The 23,252-nt window shown below is 50.5% G+C and overlaps 2 protein-coding genes across 4 annotated transcripts; one reads left to right on the top strand and one right to left on the bottom strand.

Moving 5' to 3' along the window:
- Nucleotides 1-562: 562 nt before the first annotated feature.
- Nucleotides 563-22,630, top strand: BLCAP (BLCAP apoptosis inducing factor). 3 transcript variants are annotated; one of them, XM_017859090.1, is made up of 3 exons: nt 563-2,072; nt 19,071-19,198; nt 21,404-22,630. In XM_017859090.1, exons 1-3 carry the CDS (start codon nt 1,937-1,939, stop codon nt 21,443-21,445), a joined length of 306 nt encoding a protein of 101 aa, XP_017714579.1. In that variant the 5' UTR covers nt 563-1,936; the 3' UTR covers nt 21,446-22,630. The 3 variants fall into 3 exon arrangements, with proteins under 3 accessions (XP_017714579.1, XP_017714580.1, XP_017714581.1); XM_017859091.1 differs by lacking the exons at nt 19,071-19,198; nt 21,404-22,630 and adding an exon at nt 10,495-12,422 and having other exon boundaries at nt 1,934-2,072; XM_017859092.1 differs by lacking the exons at nt 563-2,072; nt 19,071-19,198; nt 21,404-22,630 and adding exons at nt 4,454-5,460; nt 10,495-12,422.
- Nucleotides 6,159-10,486, bottom strand: NNAT (neuronatin). Its single transcript, XM_017859093.1, is given in 3 exon segments — nt 6,159-7,162; nt 7,164-7,184; nt 8,450-10,486. Coding segments are annotated over 3 exon segments (165 nt in total). The 5' UTR covers nt 8,522-10,486; the 3' UTR covers nt 6,159-7,090.
- Nucleotides 22,631-23,252: the final 622 nt, after the last annotated feature.

Here is a 23,252-nt window from a genome sequence, read left to right as displayed (position 1 = left end):
CTACCCTACTGGCCACTGCTTCTCAGTCTCCTTTCCTGGATCCTCCTCTTCTGCCCACTTTTCTCTCCACCTTCTTTCCCTTGAGTTCTAACCCAGCACTATGACCTTTGTGTTGATGGCCCCCAAATATGTATTTCCAGCCCCAGACTCCTGTGTCACATAAACCTGCCTACTCACCCTCTCTGCCTGCATGTTGCCCAGGCATTTCAAACCTAACTTCTCAAATTCGAACGTGATCTTCCCCCTCAGTCTATTCCTCTTTCAGGCTTCATTGTCTTGGTCAAGGACTCTTTTTTTTTTTTTTTTTGAGACGGAGTCTCGCTCTGTTACCCAAGCTGGAGTGCACTGGCCAGATCTCAGCTCACTGCAAGCTCCGCCTCCCGGGTTCACGCCATTCTCCTGCCTCAGCCTCCCGAGTAGCTGGGACTACAGGCGCCCGCCACCTCGCCCGGCTAGTTTTTTGTATTTTTTAGTAGAGACGGGGCTTCACCGTGTTAGCCAGGATGGTCTCGATCTCCTGACCTTGTGATCCGCCCGCCTCGGCCTCCCGAAGTGCTGGGATTACAGGCTTGAGCCACCGCGCCCGGCCGGTCAAGGACTCTTTTACCCTTTCATTTACTCAAGGCTAAAACCCAGTGAGGAGTTATTGCCAATGCCTCCACATCCACCCACGTCCAGTCTTCCATCCTTTCCTTCACCTCCCCAAGCCACCACCCTGTCTGAGTCAGCATTAGCTTTTGTCTGGAAAGCTGCAACCACCTCCTAACTGGTCTGCCTACACCCACTCCTGAGTGCTTTCCAAGCCATGCGGCCTGGGTGGCCTTTCAGAAATCCGAATTTGCTATCCTTTTCCTGATGAAAATGGCTTCCCCTGACTCTCAAGAGAAAAGCCAAATATAGTATGCAGCTGACCTGTCTTCTTTGGTGTTCACCTCACCCTAACCCTGCCCCTTCCCAGCTCCACATCTGGGACAAATGTTCTTTCTGTCTAGAACATTTCCCTCTCACTCTTGCCCTAATCGTCCTTGGTTTCTCAACCTAAATGCCATCTTCCCCTCTCACTCTTGCCCTAATTGTCCTTGGTTTCTCAACCTAAATGCCATCTTCCTAAGGAGGTTCCATCCTCTCCCTACATTACTCCATTAATTTCTCCTAACACTCTCTACTTCTTCTCACAGCACTTCCCATGATGTGTAATTATGTATTGATTCAAGTCACTAATATACAGTGACTATATGACTGTCTCCCCGCCTACCCGCCATCAGACTGGCAGCGCCTTGAGGTCAGGAACAGACCCAGGACACCCACTCTACTTGCCCTTAGCACTGAGCCTGGGTACAGTAAGCGCCCAAGGAATACGCTTAATTAGCTAATAAATGACTACACGAACTCATTCAAGTCCCATAAAAGCCGTAAGGTGGGCATTTCATCAGAAGCCGGGGCGGGGCGGGGGAGGGGCTCCCTCGCCCAAGGTACCGGGCAAGTGGGGGAGCCTGGGCCTGACCCAAGGCAGTCCCAAGTTCTGAGCCCGCATCTTTCAGCTCCTGAGCCCTGGCTGCATGATGAAACGCTAGTAAGGGGGTGGACTTTGAGCCACGAGAAGGTTTTCCCCGAGTCCCCGGACCGTCCGCACGGAGAAGAACTAAGCGGGTTCACCCAGAGGAACACAACCTAGCCCGCCCCGCGCTCCCGGAGTAAAGATCACAATCTGCTGCATATGCATAAGGGGACCCGGCCGCGCTTTGGGGCTGTCCACACTGCGCCTGATAAAAATTATTAGGGCCTGAGGACCTCGGCGCTCCCAGAATTTTGTAAAAGTGCGTGCAAAGGAGTCAAAGGTGGCCTGTGGCTGATATTTAGGGGAGATGGGGCGAGGGTGAGCTCCCCTCTTCGGGCCGTGTGATCAGGCGTCTGTGGTAGGCAGCCCGACTCCAGGATGGGTCCTCGGCCGGCTCCACTAGAAGACGAAGGGGGCGTCTCCCCGGCTTCCTGCGGCGTCCGTGGCGAGCTGAGGTGGAGGCAGGCTGCGGCAGACGGCTACAGTGGCGGCGGCGCCATGGCAGGGCTTGCAGGTACCGTGGCGTCAACCTGCTTGGGGCGGGATGAGAGGCCCTCCATGCGGCCGCGCCGCCATATTGTCCCTTCTGGGTCACCTTAGGCGTCTCCCGGTCCCCGTCACTGGGGTTTTCCTTCCGCATACCCCGGGAAGGGAGGGCCCCCCTGTCCGGCTTCAAGTGATTGCTGTGATTGGACCTAGCCTGGGCCTTGAGGGTCCCTTTCCTGCCCGGGGGTGGTCACAGTACTCCTGGGTGCTCGCTCCGGCCTTGTCCAAGGTCAGTGTCCTTGCAGGATGAGGCAGGCAGAGCCGGGGGCACGGGGCTGGGGAGCGCGACCACCATCTCTGCGGCCCCGGGTTCCACGCAGGGTGCCCAGCTTGTGAGAGGCCTGTCACTCTGTCCCCATCAGTGTAGTTGCTTTAGTTGCTTTTTTTTGGCCGGGGCGGGGGGCATGGGGGTGAGGGGAGAGAGGGTCTCCCGCTCGAGGCCCCGCTTCGGTGTCTGGGGTGATAGGCTGACGCTCTGCTAAGAGTCGCGGGCGCTTCTTACTCCCTCCAACTTTACATCAAGGGTGGACACCCCTTCCCTTTCCTTCTATAGACGTGGGGAGTGGCCCTCAAGGGCAGCTGAAAGAACGGAATGCCTGGCACACTAATGTACTGGAAAGGAAGCATGGGGATGGGAGACAGTTGCTTTTCCTTCCCCTTTCCAAATCTCCTTTAGTTTCCTTCCAGGTCTTCGTGTCCCATTTCAGCGCTAAATGTTGGGAGACTGGGGTCTGTCCTCGGAAAGAAACAGCCTTTCTGTTTATAGGTTTGGATCGTCTTTATCCCTTTCAGGGAACTGGTGTGTTGGGGACGGCTTCTCTGCCCTGCCTGACATGGTCCAGTCATCCCGTCAGCCTTCTGGACGGCAACAGCAAAGCTGGGACCAAAAAAAAGTTCCAGCTTAAGTGCTAATGCCAAGTGTTAGATCTTGTTTGCTTGTTTGTTTTAAATCAGAGACTAATTAATGTCAAGCAAATCTGTTAAAAGATTTGATCACGGGAAGCCTGGTCGGTTTCCAGTGACCAGGTCAATTCCATATCTGAAATTGGTCTTGTTAGAGTTACTGCCAAAACCAGTTTAACCTTTAATCTGTAATATGTTGTTTCAAAGAGGAATCTGGGTTAGGCTGTCTTTTTTTGTTGTTGTTCTCCTATCTTTGAAACACATGCATTCCATTTCAAGCCTGTCCCTGTGCGATATACCAAGAACCATGCGTTGCCTGCCTCTCTGACTTCCTGCTCTGGAAATACTCAGGAATCTGGATCCTGCTGGGGCATGGGCCCTGTGGGAGGGCAAGTGGGGGAGGGGAGGATAAACAGGATCATTCCCAGATGGTAACAACATGTCTCTGGGGCATATAGAGGAAGTCAGAGGTCACCAGGGGAAAAGAGATTGTTGTTTGACTAGTGTTTTGTGTATGTGCATGAGTGCACATGTTTAAATCTTTGGTGGAGGAGGGGGCCGGGGAGGGGGAGTTAACTGCAAATTCAGAATCTCCCTTTGGGGTGTTGGCTCCTGAGGAGATACACATTTCAAAATAGATATCTAGTAAATGACTCACAGTGGACCTGCTCCCCGATCCAACAGTTATCTGTTGCCCAAGCCCAAGGAACTTGCCCCTGCCCTTCCCTCACAGCAGACATCCCTTCCTTCACTGACAATTCAGATATTCCACAGATAAAGGTAACAGTGTCACATAGCACCCTGCACCCCTAAAAGTCATGGTACCTAAACCTGCCACCTCTGGACTTCAGCTGGTTAGGCTAAGAAACTTAACATCCTGGAGCATTGATCTCAAGGGTCTCTCACCTGTTGCTGGAGTCCCACAGAGCCATTCCCAACTCCTTCCCAACTGATCTGCTCTGTCCTTGGCCTTGTGGGGACAAAGGCTTCTGGGAGCAATGACAGTTTAGGCAAAGGGGACATTCAGCACTGTGACTAGGGGCTGTGCAGTAAAACACTAGGCATTTTCAATTCTTCCCATTGCTCTCTATCAGAATAAAATGTTTAATGATATAGTTTGTGGAAAAAAATTTTATAAACAAGGTGTGTTTGGACCATCTAAGCATTGCTTGGCATTGCACTGGATGGAAAGTGAATGCATTGTCTTCTCTGGTGGGTTGTTTGCTGCCAGAACATGAGGTTTTGTGGGTGGAGGATGCAAATGGGGAGTGGACATTGCACACTGAAGCCCACACATGCAGGTGCAGGCCACCAGGGCAGCCCTTGCCTGGAAATCTGTCATCTCACCTTGTCACACTCACAGCCCTGCTGATGGATGGATGGAGGAAAAGGGCTTTGCCAAGATAATATGGAAAACTCTGGGGCTACCAGCAGCCTCTTGTCTTCTAAGTGGGGGCACAGGAGGTGCTGTGTCCAGAGCAGCCAGCTCTTACCATGCTGCTTTGGTCCACCTCCCTGAAATCTACCTTGTCACTTGGGCTGAGGTTAGAGCATCAAGGGCAGTGGGGCTATGGGCATACCCCTCAAAACCTCCAAAGGGAGGGTCAGCCTTCATTGAGAACACATGTTGGTATGTTCACGATTCTGTGGGTTTAGTGTGGAAAACCACAGAAACTCCCAGTTTTGAGGCCTGCCAAGATAGGGGTTCAGAAGGGAGGAGGTGTGGGCATTGCCTGCTGATGAGTCACACTGGGGCGAGAGGAGACCTGCCTCACCTTCAGGCTATGGTAGCAGCTATAGCCACCCGGCCTAAGAAAGATGAAGTCTCAGATTGCGCATCCTCTCCGAGTCCTGATGAGTCCTGATTGCCACTGCAATGACAGTTTCTAGCATGTTAGGGTTCACTGGCATCTCAGAGGCCCTCTTAGAGAGGGAAACTGAAGATGAAGGGTATAAGGTGACATGTCCAGGTTCCCTAGGCTGATTGATGGCAAAGCCAAGACCAGAACTGGGATCTGCACCTCCCCACCCCTATAATTCTCTGATACCGAATGAAGTTTTAGATGCCTTTAGAGGTGCTGGTGACTGGGGGGCTTGGTTAGGGGAAGGAAACATGGTCAGGCTTAAGGGGGCAAGGTACTTTGTGCTCCAGAAGTATTTGTGACAGCTGTGACTAAGGGATTCAAAGAAGTGGCAGGAAGAGCGATTTATGGCCCTCCAACTCCCTCCCTTGGTGTTGACCCAGCAACAGGTGTATAGTGACAGGGACATATAAAGCCGGAGACAAGGCTGAACAGGCGGCAGGGCCATTTGGTGAGACAGTCAGCTGACCCTGTGTAGAAAGAGCCCTGACTCACTGGGGAGTGGGAGAGGAAGACAAGTCCGAGGCCGAGCAGCCAGCCCACTGCCTACCCTGACGTGATGGCAGGGGAGAGCCCAGGGCCAGGGACCTGGTAAGCATCCCTAAGAATAAGGAGGCTGGTGCTGGGAAAAGCAGAAATCCAGTATTGGGGAGAGAGGTTTCTGGGGTGAGGTGGGGCCAGGAGACCCTGCAGAGTAGCAGGGCCAGGCAGATTGTCCTTGTAGTGGTCCTGGTGGATATGGGGCCTGCAGCATTAAGCTGGGTGGAGAAGGTGCCACACTGCACCTCTTATCCCATACTCATTGTCTAAGCCAATGTCCACCCTGCCCAGTACTCATTTCCTTGGGGCTCCTAGATGGAGACCTGGAGTAAGGCTTTGTGTTCTGAAATCACCCCCTTGGTCCCTAGTACCTCTTTGGAGGGCTACTGCCACCTTTTTCCCCTCCTCTCATCTTTCCCAAAGTGATTACTTGCTTTCGCCCCTTCTCCTAAGACCACAAGTAAAGCACCTATCCCTTTGGGGAGGGGGAAGTGGTCCCTTATTCCCAGACCACAAGTGAAGATGTCAGCCTTTCTCATTGGGGCGGGGGGGCGGGGCGGGGGGAATGGTCCTTTATCACAGGACAGCATTGAGATGAGGGTGGGTGTGTGAGGGGCCCAGCTTATTGCAATTTTGATGGCCCTCCTTTTCCTCCCTCCCCCAAGCAGAGTGCCTGTTCCACAATGGGCACATCAGCTGAGTCTTAGAAGTGTGTGTTGATGCCGCTAAAGAAATCACAAGAGACAAAGTTTTGGCGCGCCTCCACTGCCCCGCAGGGTCCTGGGACACTGTGCGAGACAGGGGAGGTACTTTATTTTATTTTTTGTAGAGGTGGTCCCTGTCCTCCAGGAGCTTACAATCTAGCTGGGGAGACACAACTAATGCACACTTAAACAATCAGTACAATTAGCGATTACCACAATATTGACCACAACTGCGTGAGACCAGGGAAAAGCAAGATCAGTGAGGGGCAAGGGGGATTCAGAGAAAGTGTTTTAGTAAAGGTGGGATTCATTTCCTTTTACTGCTTGAATAGTTCCAAATCAAGTGACACATTATTTTGGAGTAGGGTGGGCTTGGGAGGCAGTGAGGAGGAAAGGGGAATCGAGGGAACAAATGCAGCGAGGCTGGAATGCAAGTGCCCTAGGCAAGGGACAGCGAGAGGGCCCCACTGTATTTCTTAACCACCCTCCTTCCTCAACTGTGCCCTCCAGTCCCGCCACACAGGCACGCGGTTGGTGCTGCACCAAGATTCAGGGCTTCGGCTGTCGATGTCAGAACGTCCATTCTGCTGGCTGGTGTGGTGTTTGGATCTCCATGGTGGGGCCTGCTGGCATGGCCCTGACTTCGGGGCTGGGATGGCGCTGACCCAACTTTGTCCAGATCAGAATGTGGTGCCTATGCCCAAATCTCAGGGGTCTGCTCCCCCTATCCCCCCTCCTCTCCCGACCCTGCCCCTTGGTGGGACCGGTGCAAAGGGGTTGGGAAGGGATCTGGTATCTTCGTCATTGTCGGTACTGCTTCTCCAGGGGTCTACTGGCCCCTCACTGACCTTGCCAAGTGCTCCTCTGGCGAGGGAGCACAGGGGACCCCCCATTCCTGCGCGGCACTGGCTCCCATGCTGGTTGAGATGCACAGGAGCACCTGATGATACGGCCGCCCAGGGCTGGGAGCTGGGGCCTCAGTTGGGGGCTCGCTGCCTGCGCTCCCCCAACACCTGCCGCCCGGTCCGCGACACCGTGTACGCCAGCTTCCTGCAGGGAGTACCTGAACACCTGCGGCGAGAAACCCAGGACCCACCCTTATGGAAGAGCACACCAAGCATGTCTGTGGTGCTGCCTGCCCACCCCAGCCCACCCCCTGCCCCGCCCGCCCATCCAGCGTAGGCTGAGGAGGCGGGCGGCGGGAGCAGCTTGATCCACTGAGTCAGGGCAGCTGGAGCTTTTTCCAACTGTGCTGAGAGCGCAATGGACGGCAACTGATTGGACCCCAACTTAGGTATACACTCATTCTCTGCAATGGGCTGTGTCCCTGAGAGGATTTCGAAAGCGAATCCTACCCAGGTAAAGCAGCATTCCAGGAACACCTTGAAGGAAATATGGCGATTCCTTTGGCAAAGGATTCCTTTAGCAGGGAATTCTTCCTGCAAAGGGAGCTTTTAGGGTAAATGGTTTTATGGGCAAAGCGCTTTCTTTTGATTTATCTCTTTTTACACAAAGCGCTTTTGCCTCTTTTGATTTTTTTTTGTAAAGCAATTATCTTTTTTTGGAAGCGCCTTTTCCCCTTCTATTTTCTCTAGAGGGGCTTTTTTCTCTAATTTTTTTCTTGAAAGCGTTTTTGCCCAATTCATTTATTTCTGTTAGCTCCCTTGTCTAATTTTTTTCTGCAGTGCGTTTTTAATCTAATGCATTTTTTTTTCTGCCAAGTGCTTTTCTCCGATTTATTTTTCCTGCAATGCGCGTCTTTCTCTTTTCCTGTGAACTACTTTTTCTCTAATTCGTTGTAGGGTTTTTTTTGTTTTGTTTTGTTTTGGGTTTTTTTGCGAAGTAATTTTATTTTTTCTGAGAAGTGCCTTTTCTAACTTATTTTTTGTTTCACCCCCGCAAGCGCTATATGTTTTTTTTAAATAAAATTTCTCCGCAATGCGCAATTTTTTAAGGTGGAAAATTTTCACTCTGCGAGCTGTAAAGTCTTGCAACACAGTAGTGCCCCGCCTCCCTCCTGGGGTCGAGTCCGGGTGTAGCGGGTTTTTCTTACCGCGTAGGTCGCTAAAAGCCTGGGTGATCGTCCGCAGCGGTCGCCCGCCGCGCCCCGAGTCTTTGTTCCCGGGCAGGCGCGGGCGCACTAGGGAGGGTCAGCGCGAGGAGGACGGCGCAGGGAATGGGCAGGGGCGCGCGGTGCCGGCAGCGGCACTTTGGCGGGCAGGGATCGCGGCAATCGGAATAGGACGGTCCAGGAGGCGGCAATCGCGACGCGGTCTTGCGGGTTCTGGGGGCGCGAGTTGGGAACCCTCTCCCACCCGAAACCCTGGCACACTTACCTGCAGCAGCACGCGGAAGATGTACCAGCCGATGATGAGCAGTTCAGCCGAGGCTGCCGCCACTGCCGCCATGGTTCCGAGAGTGGTAGGTGGGTGGTCAAGAGAGAGGGTTTGCCGAGATCCGCTGGTCTCGGAGTCCGCTGTTGGGCGCACTGCCGCAGCCGCGGTGGCCGCGCCTTAAGTACCCGCCCGCCACTTAAGTGCGCATGCGCGCCTTGGGGGGGTGTTTATGAGGAGGGGTGGCTGGGGGCGCTCCTCATTCGCCAGGAGAGGAAAAAAATAATCCATCTGCTCTTTCCATACCGACCCCGCCTCCTGAGTTCCATCTTAGCCCCTTCCAGAAGATTCCGCCGTGCTTGCTTTTGGATTTTGCTTTAAAATGGAGGGAGGGGTACCACGACTCTGGATAGAGTACAAGGCGAGGATGGGGGTGCAGGTCTCTTAGTGTGGCGCCCTTCTCCCCAGTCCCTGGCCTGCAAATTTGAGCTCAGACCCCGGTGCCACTCCAGAGCCCACCTTGGGGATGGATGGAAAACAGAAATTAGGGAGGGGTCATCTGCCCCATAGAGCAAAAAAAATGGTGCCCCTTTCAGAAGCCTCGGCATAATAGAACCATGCTCGGCGCTCTTTTCCTAATACTGAATGAGTTTTAAGCCCAGGTCCTCTGCTTCATGAGTGTCCCTAAGCGCGTAACCCGTCTGATTCTTTACATCTCTCTTACGTTAGCGAGATGAGGATCTGCGGTGGAGGTCACTACCGTAGGGAGCTGAGCCGGGGCACTGCGCTTTGGGCGCAAAAGCAGTAGTCACCTGGTTTCTGTGGGAGGGATACAGGAAGGATTGGCGCCCTTCGTATGCGCGGAAGGAATGAGCTCTCTACCGAGAAGTGGTTGGAATATGGTCGGGGATAGTTTTCTGCTGGACAGGTCGTTTCGACCTCTGTCTTCCGCTCCCCTCCCCCAAGCCCTGGTAGGTCGGCCTTAGCCAGCGGGGTTCTTTGTACCTGTTGCGCTGGGCGGCTGGATCACCGAACAGGGTTTCACTACCGCTACCGGAGAGTTGTGGCTACCGCAGCCCCATTTCCAAGTGAGGTGGGTCCCTTTCAGACCGCTCGTCTTGTGGGTCCCTCGCACAGCGCAGATTTTGCGGACGGGAAGACCGGAATGCGGTTTGTGAGTGTGGTCCCCGCGCATCGGTGGCCAGCCGAAAGCACCTCTTTCCAGCAAGCTGCCTTTTGCCCAGGGGCCAACTGGCATTTGCCCCTATGTGGATAGAAAATTAATTTTCGTTAAAAGCTCCTAGAGGTCAGGTTCTATACAGCGCCAGCAGCAGATGGAGGTGTAATGATCCAAGCGACTTCAGTTTGGACAAAGTAGCATAGTGACTTTTTTTCTACATTGACTTTCGGAGAAGTTGGCAGGTTCTGGCAAAGTGACGCCGGGCCATTTGAAAAAGGCAAGCTTAGCCTAGGCTGCCATCTTAAAATATTTCGAGGCTGCAGCTGCCTCAGGATCCTTTGCCTGTGGTCTGGTGGCTGGCAGTGCGCCGCTAACAGCTTTAACTCTGCACTCAGTGCCTGAGCACCTATGGCTGTGAGAGATGCTAGATACAGAACCCTGTCCTTACCACGTGGGGGCACAGCAGGGAGCCCTTGGTCGTCTTTTGGCAACCACTGGGCGGTATTGTGAGGTCTGGGCCCCTTGAGGACGGGCTGCAGCCCCAGGAGGCGATACATGATCTCTGCTGGGCAGGGCCCAGGCAAAGCCAGTCCACTGTATGAAACCGTGCCAAAGAGCCCTCTCCCTGATCCCCCAGGAGAAGCCCCAGGGAGACATCCCAGGAAGCTTCCCGAATTAGTGACTTGGAGAGAAGTAGAGCTTTCACGGGTGGGCAGGGAGGAAAGGGCATTTCACATTTGCTGTTGTTAACCATGATCCATTTTCCCAAATAAGTATACATTCTGTTCCTGTTTTTTTTTTTGTATGTGTGTTTGTCTGTCTGTCTGTTCTTTGTCTGTTTGTCTGTTGTGTTGACTTTTCTCTTCAGGATCCCTGCTGCCTTGGTGATCCCGGGCTGACAGCCAGAGAGCACAGCGGCTCAGCTCCTGGAGAGTGAGGGTTGAAGAAAGCGGAGGGCAGCCGCCTGCGCCCGCTGGCTCCCATTAGGTCGGTTCCTGCAGCGGTGCCCGGCAGCCTTGGTGAAGGCCCTGCCCGGCAGAGATCATGTATTGCCTCCAGTGGCTGCTGCCCGTCCTCCTCATCCCCAAGCCCCTCAACCCCGCCCTGTGGTTCAGCCACTCCATGTTCATGGGCTTCTACCTGCTCAGCTTCCTCCTGGAACGGAAGCCTTGCACAATTTGTGCCTTGGTTTTCCTGGCAGCCCTTTTCCTTATCTGCTATAGCTGCTGGGGAAACTGTTTCCTGTACCACTGCTCCGATTCACCGCTTCCAGAATCGGCGCATGATCCCGGCGTTGTGGGCACCTAACGGCCTGCCCTGTTAGCTTTCCAAGGAAGCAGAAGACGGGAGGGGAGGCATTGACATAGGTCATAAAGCATTGGAGTTTCAAATCCCGCAGCCTCGCGGGTGTCACATTCCTGACGGCGCCTTTTTGGCCTGTGATGTTTTATCCTTATAATGTGAATAATGGCACTGACTGGTGCTTTTATTGTAAAGTCCTATAGTCGTGGGTGGTCTTGTGGTTGTGTGTGTTCTGTCCCCATCTAGGTCCTGGCTGGCCGCATGACCACCCCCCTCGCCTCATTACTTCGAGGAGTCTGGGCCCATCCTGGTCAACCGCCCCAATGTGAGCTGGGGCAGATAAAATGCCAGTCTCATTGTCACCTCTGTGACCCCTCCTTGTCAGGGTCTCCTTCCTTCCCAGAATGTTACTGACTCAGTCCCTCTCCTGGTTTCCCTTTACTTCTCTTCTACCCTTTTCCTTTTTTGGGGAGTACCTGTCCAAGACAGGGCTCATTTTTGCACTTATCTCAAATTTGAAGAGATTGCTGACGCCCGAGAGCCTCGCTTTTTCATCCTTCTTTCCTTGTTCAGCAGGCTAGACAGAAACATGTCTTGACTGTTTGTTGTCCACAAATCTTCAGTATTTTCTCCGCTTCATTTTTAAGAAAGGAAGCAACAGATAGATGTTGCTCTTTCACCTGGGTGTCTGGGCTCATGCTTTCCTGCCCAGCCTCACTTCCTTTGCCCTTCCTCCTGCCTTTCTCAACTGTTCCAAGGAGGGGGGCCTCATTGTGTCTCCCGTGCATGCTCTGCAGCATTGAAGTATGGTGTGTTCACATAGTTCTAGCAGTCCCCAGCTGAGTGAGTGGGAGAGTACCTGTGTGTTTCATAACAGCCATGATCCCCTTGATAGATGTTTGGATATTTTTTGGTGTGCCCTGTGCGTGTGTGTGTGTACAAATACATGTGTATATTCCTTTTAAAGAAGCTTTATCAAACATGTTCTGATTTTGAGGTTTAGCAATAGCTAGCTATATATGGTAGGTGCCGCTACAGTTTTTATTTAGCATGGGGATTGCAGAGTGACCAGCACACTGGACTCCGAGGTGATTCAGACAAGACAGGGGAGCAGTGGCCATCATCCTCCCGCCAGGGGCTTCTCCGTTCCTGCGCATATAGACTGTACGTTATGAAGAATACCCAGGAAGACTGTGTGACTGTCACTTGCTGCTTTTTCTGCGCTTCAGTAACAAGTGTTGGCAAACGAGACTTTCTCCTGGCCCCTGCCTACTGGAGATCAGCATGCCTGTCCTTTTAGTCTGATCCATCCATCTCTCACTTGCCTGAGGAGAGAGATGGGCCAGGCAGAGAACAGAACTGGAGGCAGTTCATCTAGGGAATGGGACTGTGAGGCCATACTTGTGAAACGTTTGGACTGCTATTCTAGAGCTTTTATTTGGTGTGTTCGTTGCACAGCTGTTTGAAATGTTTAATAAAGCTTTATAAACTTTACTTTGTGGTTTTATGTGGCTGCAGTCCATTTGGGTTGTGGTGTTGGATTTTGGAGTTGGTGGGGGGCAGGAGGAAGCATGGAGGGGCTGAGTCCTTGGCGCCAGAGTACCTTAGCCCGAAAATTTGATCTGCTTTCTGGAGAGCAGATGGTGGGGATGGGGGAGGGGAAGTAGGGGGCAGGACAGGCGGTGAACAGGAGGGAGTCTGAAAGTTTTCAGAGATGAGACATTTGCGTTTCTCAGCTCCCATGGCTTCTCGCCTGAAATTGTTTCCCTCCATAGGAGATTTGAGTAACCGATCCCTTGACAAACAACTTAAGACAGCTGGAGCTCTAATCATCAAGGATTTTTATGGTGCTGCTTTTGAAGTAAAAATAGTGAAACCCCTTATGGCATTTCAAGTGGAAAAATAAATAAGATTGGCTGTCCAATCAGCCAGACGTAAGGTGATGGCTAGAAGTGCTGAGAGTGGTGTGGTTCCATGTTGTAGATAGGCACGTGCTCCCATGGCCATGACCTTTGAGGCAATGTAGGCTAGTTTGTCAGGTCCTGTGTTGGGTATTCACCTCTGAATCTCCTTCTAGAGAGCATAGTAGGAGTACTGCCTGTCCAAGGCACAGGGCTGTCGTGAGGTTTTATTTAGTCACAGTCGTGAAGGGCTTTGGTAATTTCATAGAAGATCACCTGTTTTACCTAGGCTTTAAATTTATTGCTATAAAATTGAGTATGGTTTTCTCCTGTTCACTTAAGTCCGCCCATTGTTACTTTATTCCTTTCTTCATTCAAAACTTGCCAAAGATTTGTCTATTTTAGAGGTATTTTCAAAGAACCAAACTTTTGTTGATCATATCTGTTGGGTAATTTTCTTATCTGATTCTTCTGTGCTTTTATCTCTGAATTGTTCTTTTCTGTGTTTCTGGATAGATTTCGTGGTTCTGCAAAGTCTTGACAAGCTGAGGAGTCATACCTGGAAAGGATGGTTTGTTCAACAAACACTGAGACCCTGTACTCGGCTTACTGGAGATTTCAGGGGCAAGACTCAGGCCTGACTCTCCAGGAGCTCATGAGTGTAGCCTAGTGGGAAAACTTAACAAAATAGACAACTGCAAATTCCAAAAAGAAAGCAAACAAACAAAAAAAGGCTTTTGTGTCCCTTCTCTCCTGTGGCGACACCTGGATGATAAATGAAGCCAAGATTATTGCTTATTTTGCTCTCCCTCAGAAAGCAGCTTTCTGTTTCAGGTCAAGCCTGCTTAAGAGTCACAAACAGGCCTCCCTCTGAAAGATTTGTGGCCCTTTCCAGCAGGGAGCCTGCAGCCCACCCCTTCCCAAAGTGACTGCCAAATCAGCATTCTGTCACCCCACAATGCTTCCTACCTTGCCAGGCCACCGCCCCCTCTTCCTGAACTGCCTTTTAGGAAAATGAAAAGTAGATACCTTTTCTGTAAAAGAGTAGGGGCAGCAGGCCTTAGAAACACATGCAATTCCATTGGTCACTGTGGCTCCTGGTATGAAATGGTTGCCCACATGGTACCTAGTGACCACAAGACCCCATGAGCAACCCCCTGGGCTGCTTTAGGAACTGGTCCTTGTCCTGCTGTGGGCCCCAGTTTCCAGATAGGTAAAATGTGATCTTTGGAGCAGACAGTTTTTCTAGTTCTAATATCCTGGGAGTTCTTTCTCCCAAGATCTAGGATCTTCCTGGACCCATTTTAGGATGTTAGCTGGGCTCTGAGTAGGTGGCAGTGCACTTTCAGGATAGCATGTGCTTTATGCTTTAGTCAGTGTACCATGTGAGCCCAGGTACTTCCTCTGTCAGGAAACTTCCCTGGATTTCTTCTCCCTGGAGATCTGCTTAACTGGAGCATTTCACTCAGCCTTCTGTTGAGTGCTACTGCTAGTGTTAGGCAGACTTCCCCTTCTGTAGCGACTGAGTTCCTACAGGGCACAGCCCATGAGGGCTCCTCTTGTCTCCCAAGGGGGCCTGCATTGTCAGTCATTTGGCTGGTATTTGGCAGAATCCCATGCAGGAACAGGCCTTGGGACTATAGGGTGGACCATTCCTGCCATCAGGGAGCCCTCCAGGCTAATGGGAAAGGGCACAACATTGAGCAGATAATGCCAGCGATACGCAGCCATGGACTGTGTCAGCTGCTACAAGAGAGGGTCTAAGAGGGGACCCAATATGGGCCTGGAAGGATTAACTTTCAGGTGGAGCCCTGAAGAACAAATATAAAGGTTTGAGCAGTGAAGTAATAAATGAGATGTTATTATTTTACCATCTAATCAAGCATCTCTGCTTACAGATAAAGAGACTGGGATGAAAGTAAAATGAAGGACCACCACTGTGTGGCTACCCTAGAATCAGAACCCAAAAAGGCTTTTTGGGATAAAGAGTCAGTCTAGCTAAAGCTAGCGAATTGTTGGGAGATACTAAGGGAATCTAAGGCTGAAATGCTATTGGCAGACCTCAAAACTCAGCCCTCAGAACTCTTCATTTCCATCCAACTGGGAACCATCACAAACGAGGATCTGATGGGAGGTGGGGAGTAACCCAGTCAGAACAGCCTTTGAGATGGGATTCTGTCAGCAAGAAACAGGACAGCATTTGAGTGGTGAAAGTAGCAGGGCATGGAGAAGGCTACTGGCTTCTCTAGATCACTGGGAATGGGGAGAAGTAGTCATAAGGAGTGAGTGTGAATGAGGCAGGGACACAGGAGAAAGGATAGGCTGGGGAGAAGGAAGCAGTAAAAGATGATAGAAAGGGCCGGGTGCGGTGGCTCAAGCCTGTAATCCCAGCACTTTGGGAGGCCGAGACGGGCGGATCATGAGGTCAGGAGATCGAGACCATCCTGGCTAACATGGTGAAACCCCGTCTCTACTAAAAAATACAAAAAACTAGCCGGGCGAGGTGGTGGCGCCTGTAGTCCCAGCTACTCGGGAGGCTGAGGCAGGAGAATGGCGGGAACCCGGGAGGCGGAGCTTGCAGTGAGCTGAGATCCGGCCACTGCACTCCAGCCTGGGTGACAGAGCAAGACTCCGTCTCAAAAAAAAAAAAAAAAAAATGATAGAAAGAAAGCCAACTCCTGTTGAATAGCTGCAGGAAAGGAGGCCAGAGAAGGGCTGTCACATGTGTCCATTCAGTGGGCAGAGCCAGAACCCTGTCTCCTAGCATCCAATGCAAAGCTCACTCCCCAATGCACCAAATTGTGTGAAAGGGCCACTGTTCGGAAAAGAGGAATGACTGAAGAAGTGCTCTCCTTGATGGAAGATGGTCCTGCCTGGGGAGCTTGGCCTGTCTCAGCCCAGCAACCCTCCCTCCCCAGTATCTTCCTGAGAGTCCCAGGAAGAACAGAGTTTAATCTGCCAGGCTTCAGGGGGAGAATGAAGTATGTTGAGAAAAACTTCTATTGTTAGGCAGGCTTGAGGTAAAAAAGAGAACCTGGCTAAGCAGCAACTGAAGGCTTCAGACAGAAGCCCTTGGTCTCCCTTTGGGATACTAGAAAAGGGACTCAGAAGCTGGGCAGAGATAGACTTGAAGGACTGAAGAACCTTGATGCAAGGCTTCAGGGAGCCCCAGCCCTTATGCCCTGCCTTTGTGACTGTACCTCACCTGTCACGTAGAGAACACACCACCACCACAGCATCTGCCCCAAGACACAGTCTCCATAAATGTTATTTCCTCTGTTTTATGGCTCCCTGCCACTGGCCCTTACTAAGCTCCAGCCTGTTAGGGATGTGATCTGATCCCCCAGCTCTCCCACTTACTCATTCATATGAGGAGCATTTGCCAGGCTCTTTTCCAAGCTCTGAGAAGCTGGTGCAGAATGACTATGCCCTCCTTGAGGAGCTCAGATCAGCAGGAAGGAGGACAGAGTCATTCTTGTGGGTAGATAATACCGTGTCATTAGGGCTTTAGTGGTGTTAGGTAGAGATTATTTGGGAGACCATATCTCAGTACCTCTGTGTGAAGTCAATTATTTTTTACCTTCTCTGCAAAGGCAGTATCCTAAAAAGGAAAACACCAAGGTGTAGCTTGCTTTCTGGGAGACCAAAGTTCTCAGTTTCAGCCCCTACTTAGCCACCAGCTTGCCCAGCAACCCTCCATGCATTTCCCTCTCTTGGACAGTAACCCCTGTCTGTCCATCCTCCTCCCAGTGAGGAACCAGAGGAGGCATATGTTTGAGAACGCTTTGTCAAATATCCCAAAGGGTCAGATATGACTCTTCTCCGAAGACTAATCTGGGTGGTTCTGGCCTCACTACTTTTCTGGGCAGCTTGTGTGGAGGTTGTACTTGGACAGCTCAACACCTTTTCCAAAGCCAAACCCTCTGACAGCCTCCTGCCCCACACTGGTAGTGGTGAACCTCCAAGGAGGGGGCAGGGAGGCAGGTGCTGAGGCCCTGGGGCTGATTCCCATCTACTTTCCATGTGGCTTTGCTCTCTTTACTCTTCTCTAGGCCTCTGTTTCCCCATTTATAAGTCAAGGAGGGGGCTGGACCAAGAAGTCTTTAACATTTCCAAAGCTGTCTTCTGTGAAACATCAGTGACATTTATCTCCTTGTTATTTTAGTCTTAGAGATAGTGGTTGAAAGAAAGTGTATTAAGACAATCAAGTGTTTAATCAAAGGATCTTTTGCATTAAAAAATAAACTTGAAATCTCTTGGGTGCAGAACTGTCAAGGATCTTTTTTTTTTTTTTTTTTTTTTGAGACGGAGTCTTGCTCTGTCGCCCAGGCTGGAGTGCAGTGGCCGGATCTCAGCTCACTGCAAGCTCCGCCTCCAGGGTTTACGCCATTCTCCCACCTCAGCCTCCCGCGTAGCTGGGACTACAGGCACCCGCCACCTTGCCCGGCTAGTTTTTTATATTTTTTTAGTAGAGACGGGGTTTCACCGTGTTAGCCAGGATGGTCTCGATCTCCTGACCTCGTGATCCACCCGTCTCGGCCTCCCAAAGTGCTGGGATTACAGGCTTGAGCCACCACGCCCGGCCTCAAGGATCTTAACTTAGAGCCAAAGAAGACATGGAAGTGTCTATGAGGCAGGAAAGGCAGACAAAGCCCTTCAGTAATTCCATATTGTTTATGGGCCCAATCCTTTGGCTTGGTCATCAAGACCCTGCACAACCCTTGAAGATAAGGGGCTTAGTCTTTGTTCCTTGACCAAGCACAGAACCTACCTGACCAGGCCTGGCATAGTACCTGCTGGTTGGCTGACCTGGTGGCTAGATGGATAGGTGGTTCAATCAATTGCTAAGAGTCCCTAAGTAATTGGGTGGCCCAGTCTTTCCTAGAAGGAAAGGAACTCAGTTTGCCTCCCAAATCTCTTGGCAACTCTGAAGTGACAGAGATTATCTTCCAGCCTCCAGACTAGTATTTTGAACAAAGATATGTGAGAAGAACCTTATAAAAGACTGCCCAGCCTGGCATCCTCACTGTGGCAACAGCCCACATGTGGTTTAGGAGTAGCCCCACCAGGTGGTAAACACCCTGTAAGATCTGGATGTAGGTGGACTCCTGAGTCACTTGTAAGCCAAGGGGATTCCCTCTTCTTCCCTCCCTCTACCTTTCCCATACCCTAACTCTGCATGTGGGACTTCCCCAGCTTTCCCACTTTTATGAGTTCCTCCCCATAGGCCGACAGGCAGGTGAGCTTGCAGGAGTGCAGATCGTGAACCACTGTTTCACAGAGACTTGACCGAAGCTCTGCTGAGAGGTTTCTCGACTTGCCCAAGAGTTCACAGCTAGGGCAGGCTGCCCTTGATTCCTGAACTCTGATCACATCTTAGGTGGTCCTCTGCGTTGCTCATTTTCCCATTTCCATCTTCTCCTCCCCTCCTAGATCATGAGTGTCCTCTTTAGAGTAACAATCTGAGAACTCCTGCAGCCATGCCCTACTGCCACACACACCCATGTGAGCCCATCACCAAGATTTAAGCTCTTTAGTCCTATTCCGTCAGACCATTCTGGGGAAAAACCTGTCCTCGGTCCAACCCCCAGACTCCAGCTGCAATACTATGGGGTTTAGACTACTATTCACAGATGGGGTGGGCCATTTGGGGGGCTGCTTTTTGGTGGTTGGCTTTTGGTTTTGTTTGTTTTTAGTTACTGGCCAAATAGGATCCAGTTCTTATTTCTACCCTCAGAGCCATTTTTATAAATGCCATATGGTTCCATTTTGTACTGACAGGAACTAGGGACCACAAGCACATAGCACACACCACAGCTACTGTGACTAATAGCCCTGGCAGCTGTGCCCTCCTTACAGTATGGGTATGCAGTATGAGTGATGTCCAGAACCAGTAAGATTGGATTGGGCCTCCCGATCCCTGGTCTTGATGACACCACTGCACCTCTAGTCCCGTCTCTCCGGTCCCTTGAGCTTTCCTATATCCATCTCCTTCTTTTAATTCAGATCACTCTTGCAGGACAGTTGCACCAGATGTCTCTCTGCTTTCAGTCTTGTCTCTTTTAACCCATCAACCAAATGGCCACCACTGGCCATCTTTACCAGCTTAGGTCATGTTCTGTGGCTCTTGGCCTAACTTTTTGTCCATCCGTATTGCCTAGAGGATGGCATTCTGTTAATGGAGCAGAGCATTTCACAGTCTGGTTCCCTACCCCTAGGTGTTCCTGCTCTGCTTCTGCAGGTGCCCAGCCAGAGGAGCCCACCTGTCCTCCCGGAAGAGATGTCCCCTTTCACTTGGGAGTCCAGGAGATCGCCCAGGGAGAAGGTGTGGAGGGAGGGGTTTTGAGAAGGAATGTGAAGTCTCCCGTGGTAAGCAACACCAGCAAGACAACCAAGAAGAGGCAGTTGGGTTGGTCAGTTAGGAGGTCTTGTCATCCATCTTGGGGTTAGCAGAGCAATAGAGACAGATATCACATCACTATGGGAAGAGAAGAGAATAAGAGGAAGAAGTGGAGACGAGAGGAATAGATCACCTCTTCCAACTATAAAGGGAAAGAGATGGATAAGTGGAAGTGACCCGTTTGGACTGCTCTTTTCTGATTTAGCTAATATTTGGCCTGTGCTTTTCTGAATCAGGCCCTGATAAGCATTTTGTCAACAGTACCTCCCTGAAACCTTAAGAGAACATCCTAGGGTTGACATGGTTTTACCCACTATACAGAGCTTCAAAAGATGAAGGCACTTGCCCACGATGGGGGCAGAGCTGGGATTTGTGTCCCATTCTGTTGCCCTTAAGAGCCTCGCTTTCACTACTGTCCTTGTCTTCCCTGTAGTCATGAGGGGAGGGAGGCGGAGGGCTGCCTGAGGTTAGGGAGCTGGGGCAAAGGCACCAGGGAGGCTCCCAGTGCTCAGATAGGACTGGAAGTCTGGGACATAACACTTTTCAGAGGGGGAAGGGGCCAGGGAAGAGAGAGGCTATTTTTAATAGCCAAATAGGACATATAAGCTCATTAAAAACCAGAAGGAAAGGAATAAAATGTTTAACAAGTGTCTGAGTGGAGGACCTCCTTCAAGCTGAAAAGCAATGAAATGACATCAAGAAGACAAAGGCCAACAGCGAACAGGGATAAGTGATGGCCTGTGTCCCAAGTGGCCTGGAGTGGACGACACTAGATGGACAGGTAGGGGCTTAGCCTTGGATAGCAAGCATGCAACGACCCACCCACCCAAACCTGGGAGGCTTAGCACTCAGCAGGTGACCTCATCTATCCTCAAGCCATCACTGGGAGGTGCTCAATAAATATTTGTTGGGGTGAAATAACTGAAATGGGAAATTAGATCAAAGAGGAAAAATACCAGCGTTAAGCTATTGATGATAGAAGAAGGGGCTGGGTGTGGGGCTACACCTATAATCTCAGCACTTTGGGAAGCCAAGGCGGGTGGATCACCTAAGGCCAGGAGTTCGAGACTAGCCTGACCAACATGGAAAAACCCCATCTCTACTAAAAATACAAAAAATTAGCTGGGCGTGGTGGCATGCACCTGTAACCCCAGCTACTCGGGTGACTGAGGCATGAGAATTGCTTAAACCCAGGAGGCAGAGCTACAGTGAGCTGAGATCATGCTGCTGCGCTCCAGCCTTGGTGACAGAGCGAGACCCTGTCGCAAAAAAAAAAAAAAAAAACTATAGAAGAAGGCCAGGATCCACCCTTGGCTCGTTAATTCGGGCTGCCTGGAGTGTTGAGAATTGATACCCACATTGTGGTCAGTACTAAGATGACCAGACTCTCCTATGGGCACAGTTCTGTACAGTTTACAAGGGTTTGTTTTTTTTTTTTTCTTTTAGGGGGAGTCTCACATACTCATGATATTCCCCATTTAGGGTCTTGAGGTTTGAGGACCCTGTTAGACTTACCCTCAGTCTGTTGGGTGAGTTTGCTTCTATCATCTTGGATTCTTGATTATCCCTATTTTTTAGAGGAGAGAACAAACTTCAGGTCTTCCAGAAAGAACTGGCAAAAAGAGGCCTGTATTCCTCTGACTTGACTGTCTTCTTTACATACCATGCCACTTTCCTGAACAATATACAAGTTCATCATGTAATTATTTTAGAACCCAGGGTCCAAATATTTTTATGGTCAAGATTCGATGGGCAAAGTCCTCACACTGAGTTCTCCCAGCAAGGATGCTTTCCACTCACTTGCTGGGCAGCTGCGGGTCACCTCCCCCCACTGGGCCTTGGGTTCCCCATCTATGAAATGAGGTAGTTGGATTAGATAATTCCACAGTTCCCTTCCAGCTCTAGCATTACCCTCAGATATCCTCATGCCTAAAGCAGTAATTGAACAAGGGGCATGGTGACCCCAGGTTCTGGGTCAGGTCTTCATCTTGCGGCACGGAAGAATCGTGATGATGGCTGCAGCCCCCAGAAGATAAACTTGGCAGGAGCTGGCTGAGATGATTTTTCTGCTGATGGTGAAATGTGTTGGCAGAGTCTATACAGGTAGGTTGGCGCAGGTGAGGAGTGGGGTGGGCACTTTGTCTCTTGTGACCCCGAATAATGTTTCCTTGCAGAATTGGAAGCCTCCAGGACAGGTGGATGCCAGCTGGATTTAGCCGTTCACATTGGCAAAGTAGGTGATCCATCTTTCCACACACTCTTCTGTAAGGGCTTCCAGAAAGGCTTTCTGCTCCCATCCCTTAAACACCTCCCTGTCTTTCACTGTCACTGTGCCTGGAATCATAGCCTCCTGTAGCCTTTCAGTTCCTGTTCAGGTGGTATGTGCTCTGAGAAGGCTGTGACCATAAATGCTGTAATCAGCCAGGAATAGCTGAGCTCAGAGCCAGAGCCAAGAATGGAAGGGTTACCCAAAATTGAGGCATGGACTGTTGATTGACTAAAAAGAAAAGTCCATTCCAACTTCACCTCAGAGCACACACCCAAATTCGAAAATTATTTTCAAAGGTCAAAAGGAAAATGAGCCCATTAAAACCAGAGGGAAAAGGAATATTAACAAGTGACTGAATGGGGAGCCCATTTAAGCTAAAAAGCAACAAAATGACATCAAGAAGGCAAAGGCCAACCAATTTGACTACATTAAAACTAAATATTTTCAAAGTCAAGTAATATCACAAACAACCAAAAAGCAGAGTGGTTGCAGATTCTTAATGTATTAAAAAAAACACACCCAAAACCCAATAGTAAAAGCAAAACAGGTGTGTGTAAGTCACCTGAATTGAGTTTACAGGAAAAGAAATGGAATTGATTGAAAAACTTTTTGAAAAAACATTCATCTTCACTAATAACCAAAGATCAACAATAAAAGCAACAAGGAAGTACAAATTTTCCCTAACAAATTAGGGGAAAAAACGTAAGAATGCCCAATGTTGCTGAGGATAGTGGAATAGGCACTGTTTCGCACTACTGGGGGAATGGGAATTGGTGTACACTTCTTGGAAAGTTGGAAGAAGAGAGAAATTTTCAGAGAGAGTAAGTGGCCTGTAACTTCACTCAACATTTATTGAGTGTCTACTTTGTGTCAGGCATGATGATAAGTTTTAAAATATTGGCCAGGCACAGTGGCTCACGTTTGTAATCTCAGCATTTTAGGAGGCCAAGGCAGGAGGATTGCTTGAGCTCAGAAGTTCAAGACCAGCCTGGGCCACATAGCAAGACTGTATCTATAAAAGTATACCCCCCCCCACACACACACATACACAAAGATAAATATGATCCTTGCCCTTGGGAGTTCAAAGAGTTAAGAAAGACACACAGGCCGGGCTCAAGCCTGTAATCCCGCACTTTGGAGGGCCGAGACCGTGCGGATCACGGGTCAGGAGATCGAGACACAATCCTGGCTAACACGGTTGAAACCCCGTCTTACTAAAAAAAAAAATACAAAAAACTTAGCCGGGCGATGGCGGCGGGCGCCTGTAGTCCCAGCTATCGGAGGTGAGGCAGTGAGAATGGCGTAAACCCGGGACGGCGGAGTTGCGTGAGCTGAGAACGGCCACTGCCACTCCAGGCCTGGGCCGACAAGCGAAGGACTCCATCTCAAAAAAAAAAAAAAAAAAAAGAAGACACACAGACAGACACTAAAATGATACATAGGAAGGAGAAGGCCAGAGAGATGCCTGGGACATGGGAGCATGGGCAGCTGGGGTTGGTGGTGCAGATTTCATGGGAATATCCAAGGAGGTTCCTAGAAGAGGTGACTGGATAGGTAGAAGTTATTCAAGTAGAAGGCAGAGGTAGAGGTGAGAGGCATCATGGATGAACTCATAGACAGCTAGGGGTTGCTGAAGTGTGAAATGAGAGGCTAGGGGTGGAGAAAGCAGAACCAGCTTACATAGTGCTAATATGTCTAATTCAAGACTTGGGTGTTCAATTGCAACAGGGAGCCCCTGAAGCGTTTTGTGCAAG

The sequence above is a fragment of the Rhinopithecus bieti genome, unplaced genomic scaffold (assembly GCF_001698545.2).
Source record: "Rhinopithecus bieti isolate Rb0 unplaced genomic scaffold, ASM169854v2 scaffold_38981, whole genome shotgun sequence".
Lineage (NCBI taxonomy): Eukaryota > Metazoa > Chordata > Mammalia > Primates > Cercopithecidae > Rhinopithecus > Rhinopithecus bieti.
The sequence above is the reverse complement of the archived record's forward strand: the minus strand, read 5'-3'. Positions and strand labels throughout refer to the sequence as shown.

What these genes read in the sequence shown, in the direction of transcription:
- BLCAP (XM_017859090.1), top strand. Translation starts at nt 1,937, where the DNA reads ATGGGTCCTCGGCCGGCTCCACTAGAAGACGAAGGGGGCGTCTCCCCG. An exon ending in CGCCATGGCAGGGCTTGCAG is followed by an intron (nt 2,073 to 19,070) that starts GTACCGTGGCGT and finishes CTGCTTCTGCAG; the next exon opens with GTGCCCAGCCAGAGGAGCCC. An exon ending in GGAATGTGAAGTCTCCCGTG is followed by an intron (nt 19,199 to 21,403) that starts GTAAGCAACACC and finishes GTTTCCTTGCAG; the next exon opens with AATTGGAAGCCTCCAGGACA.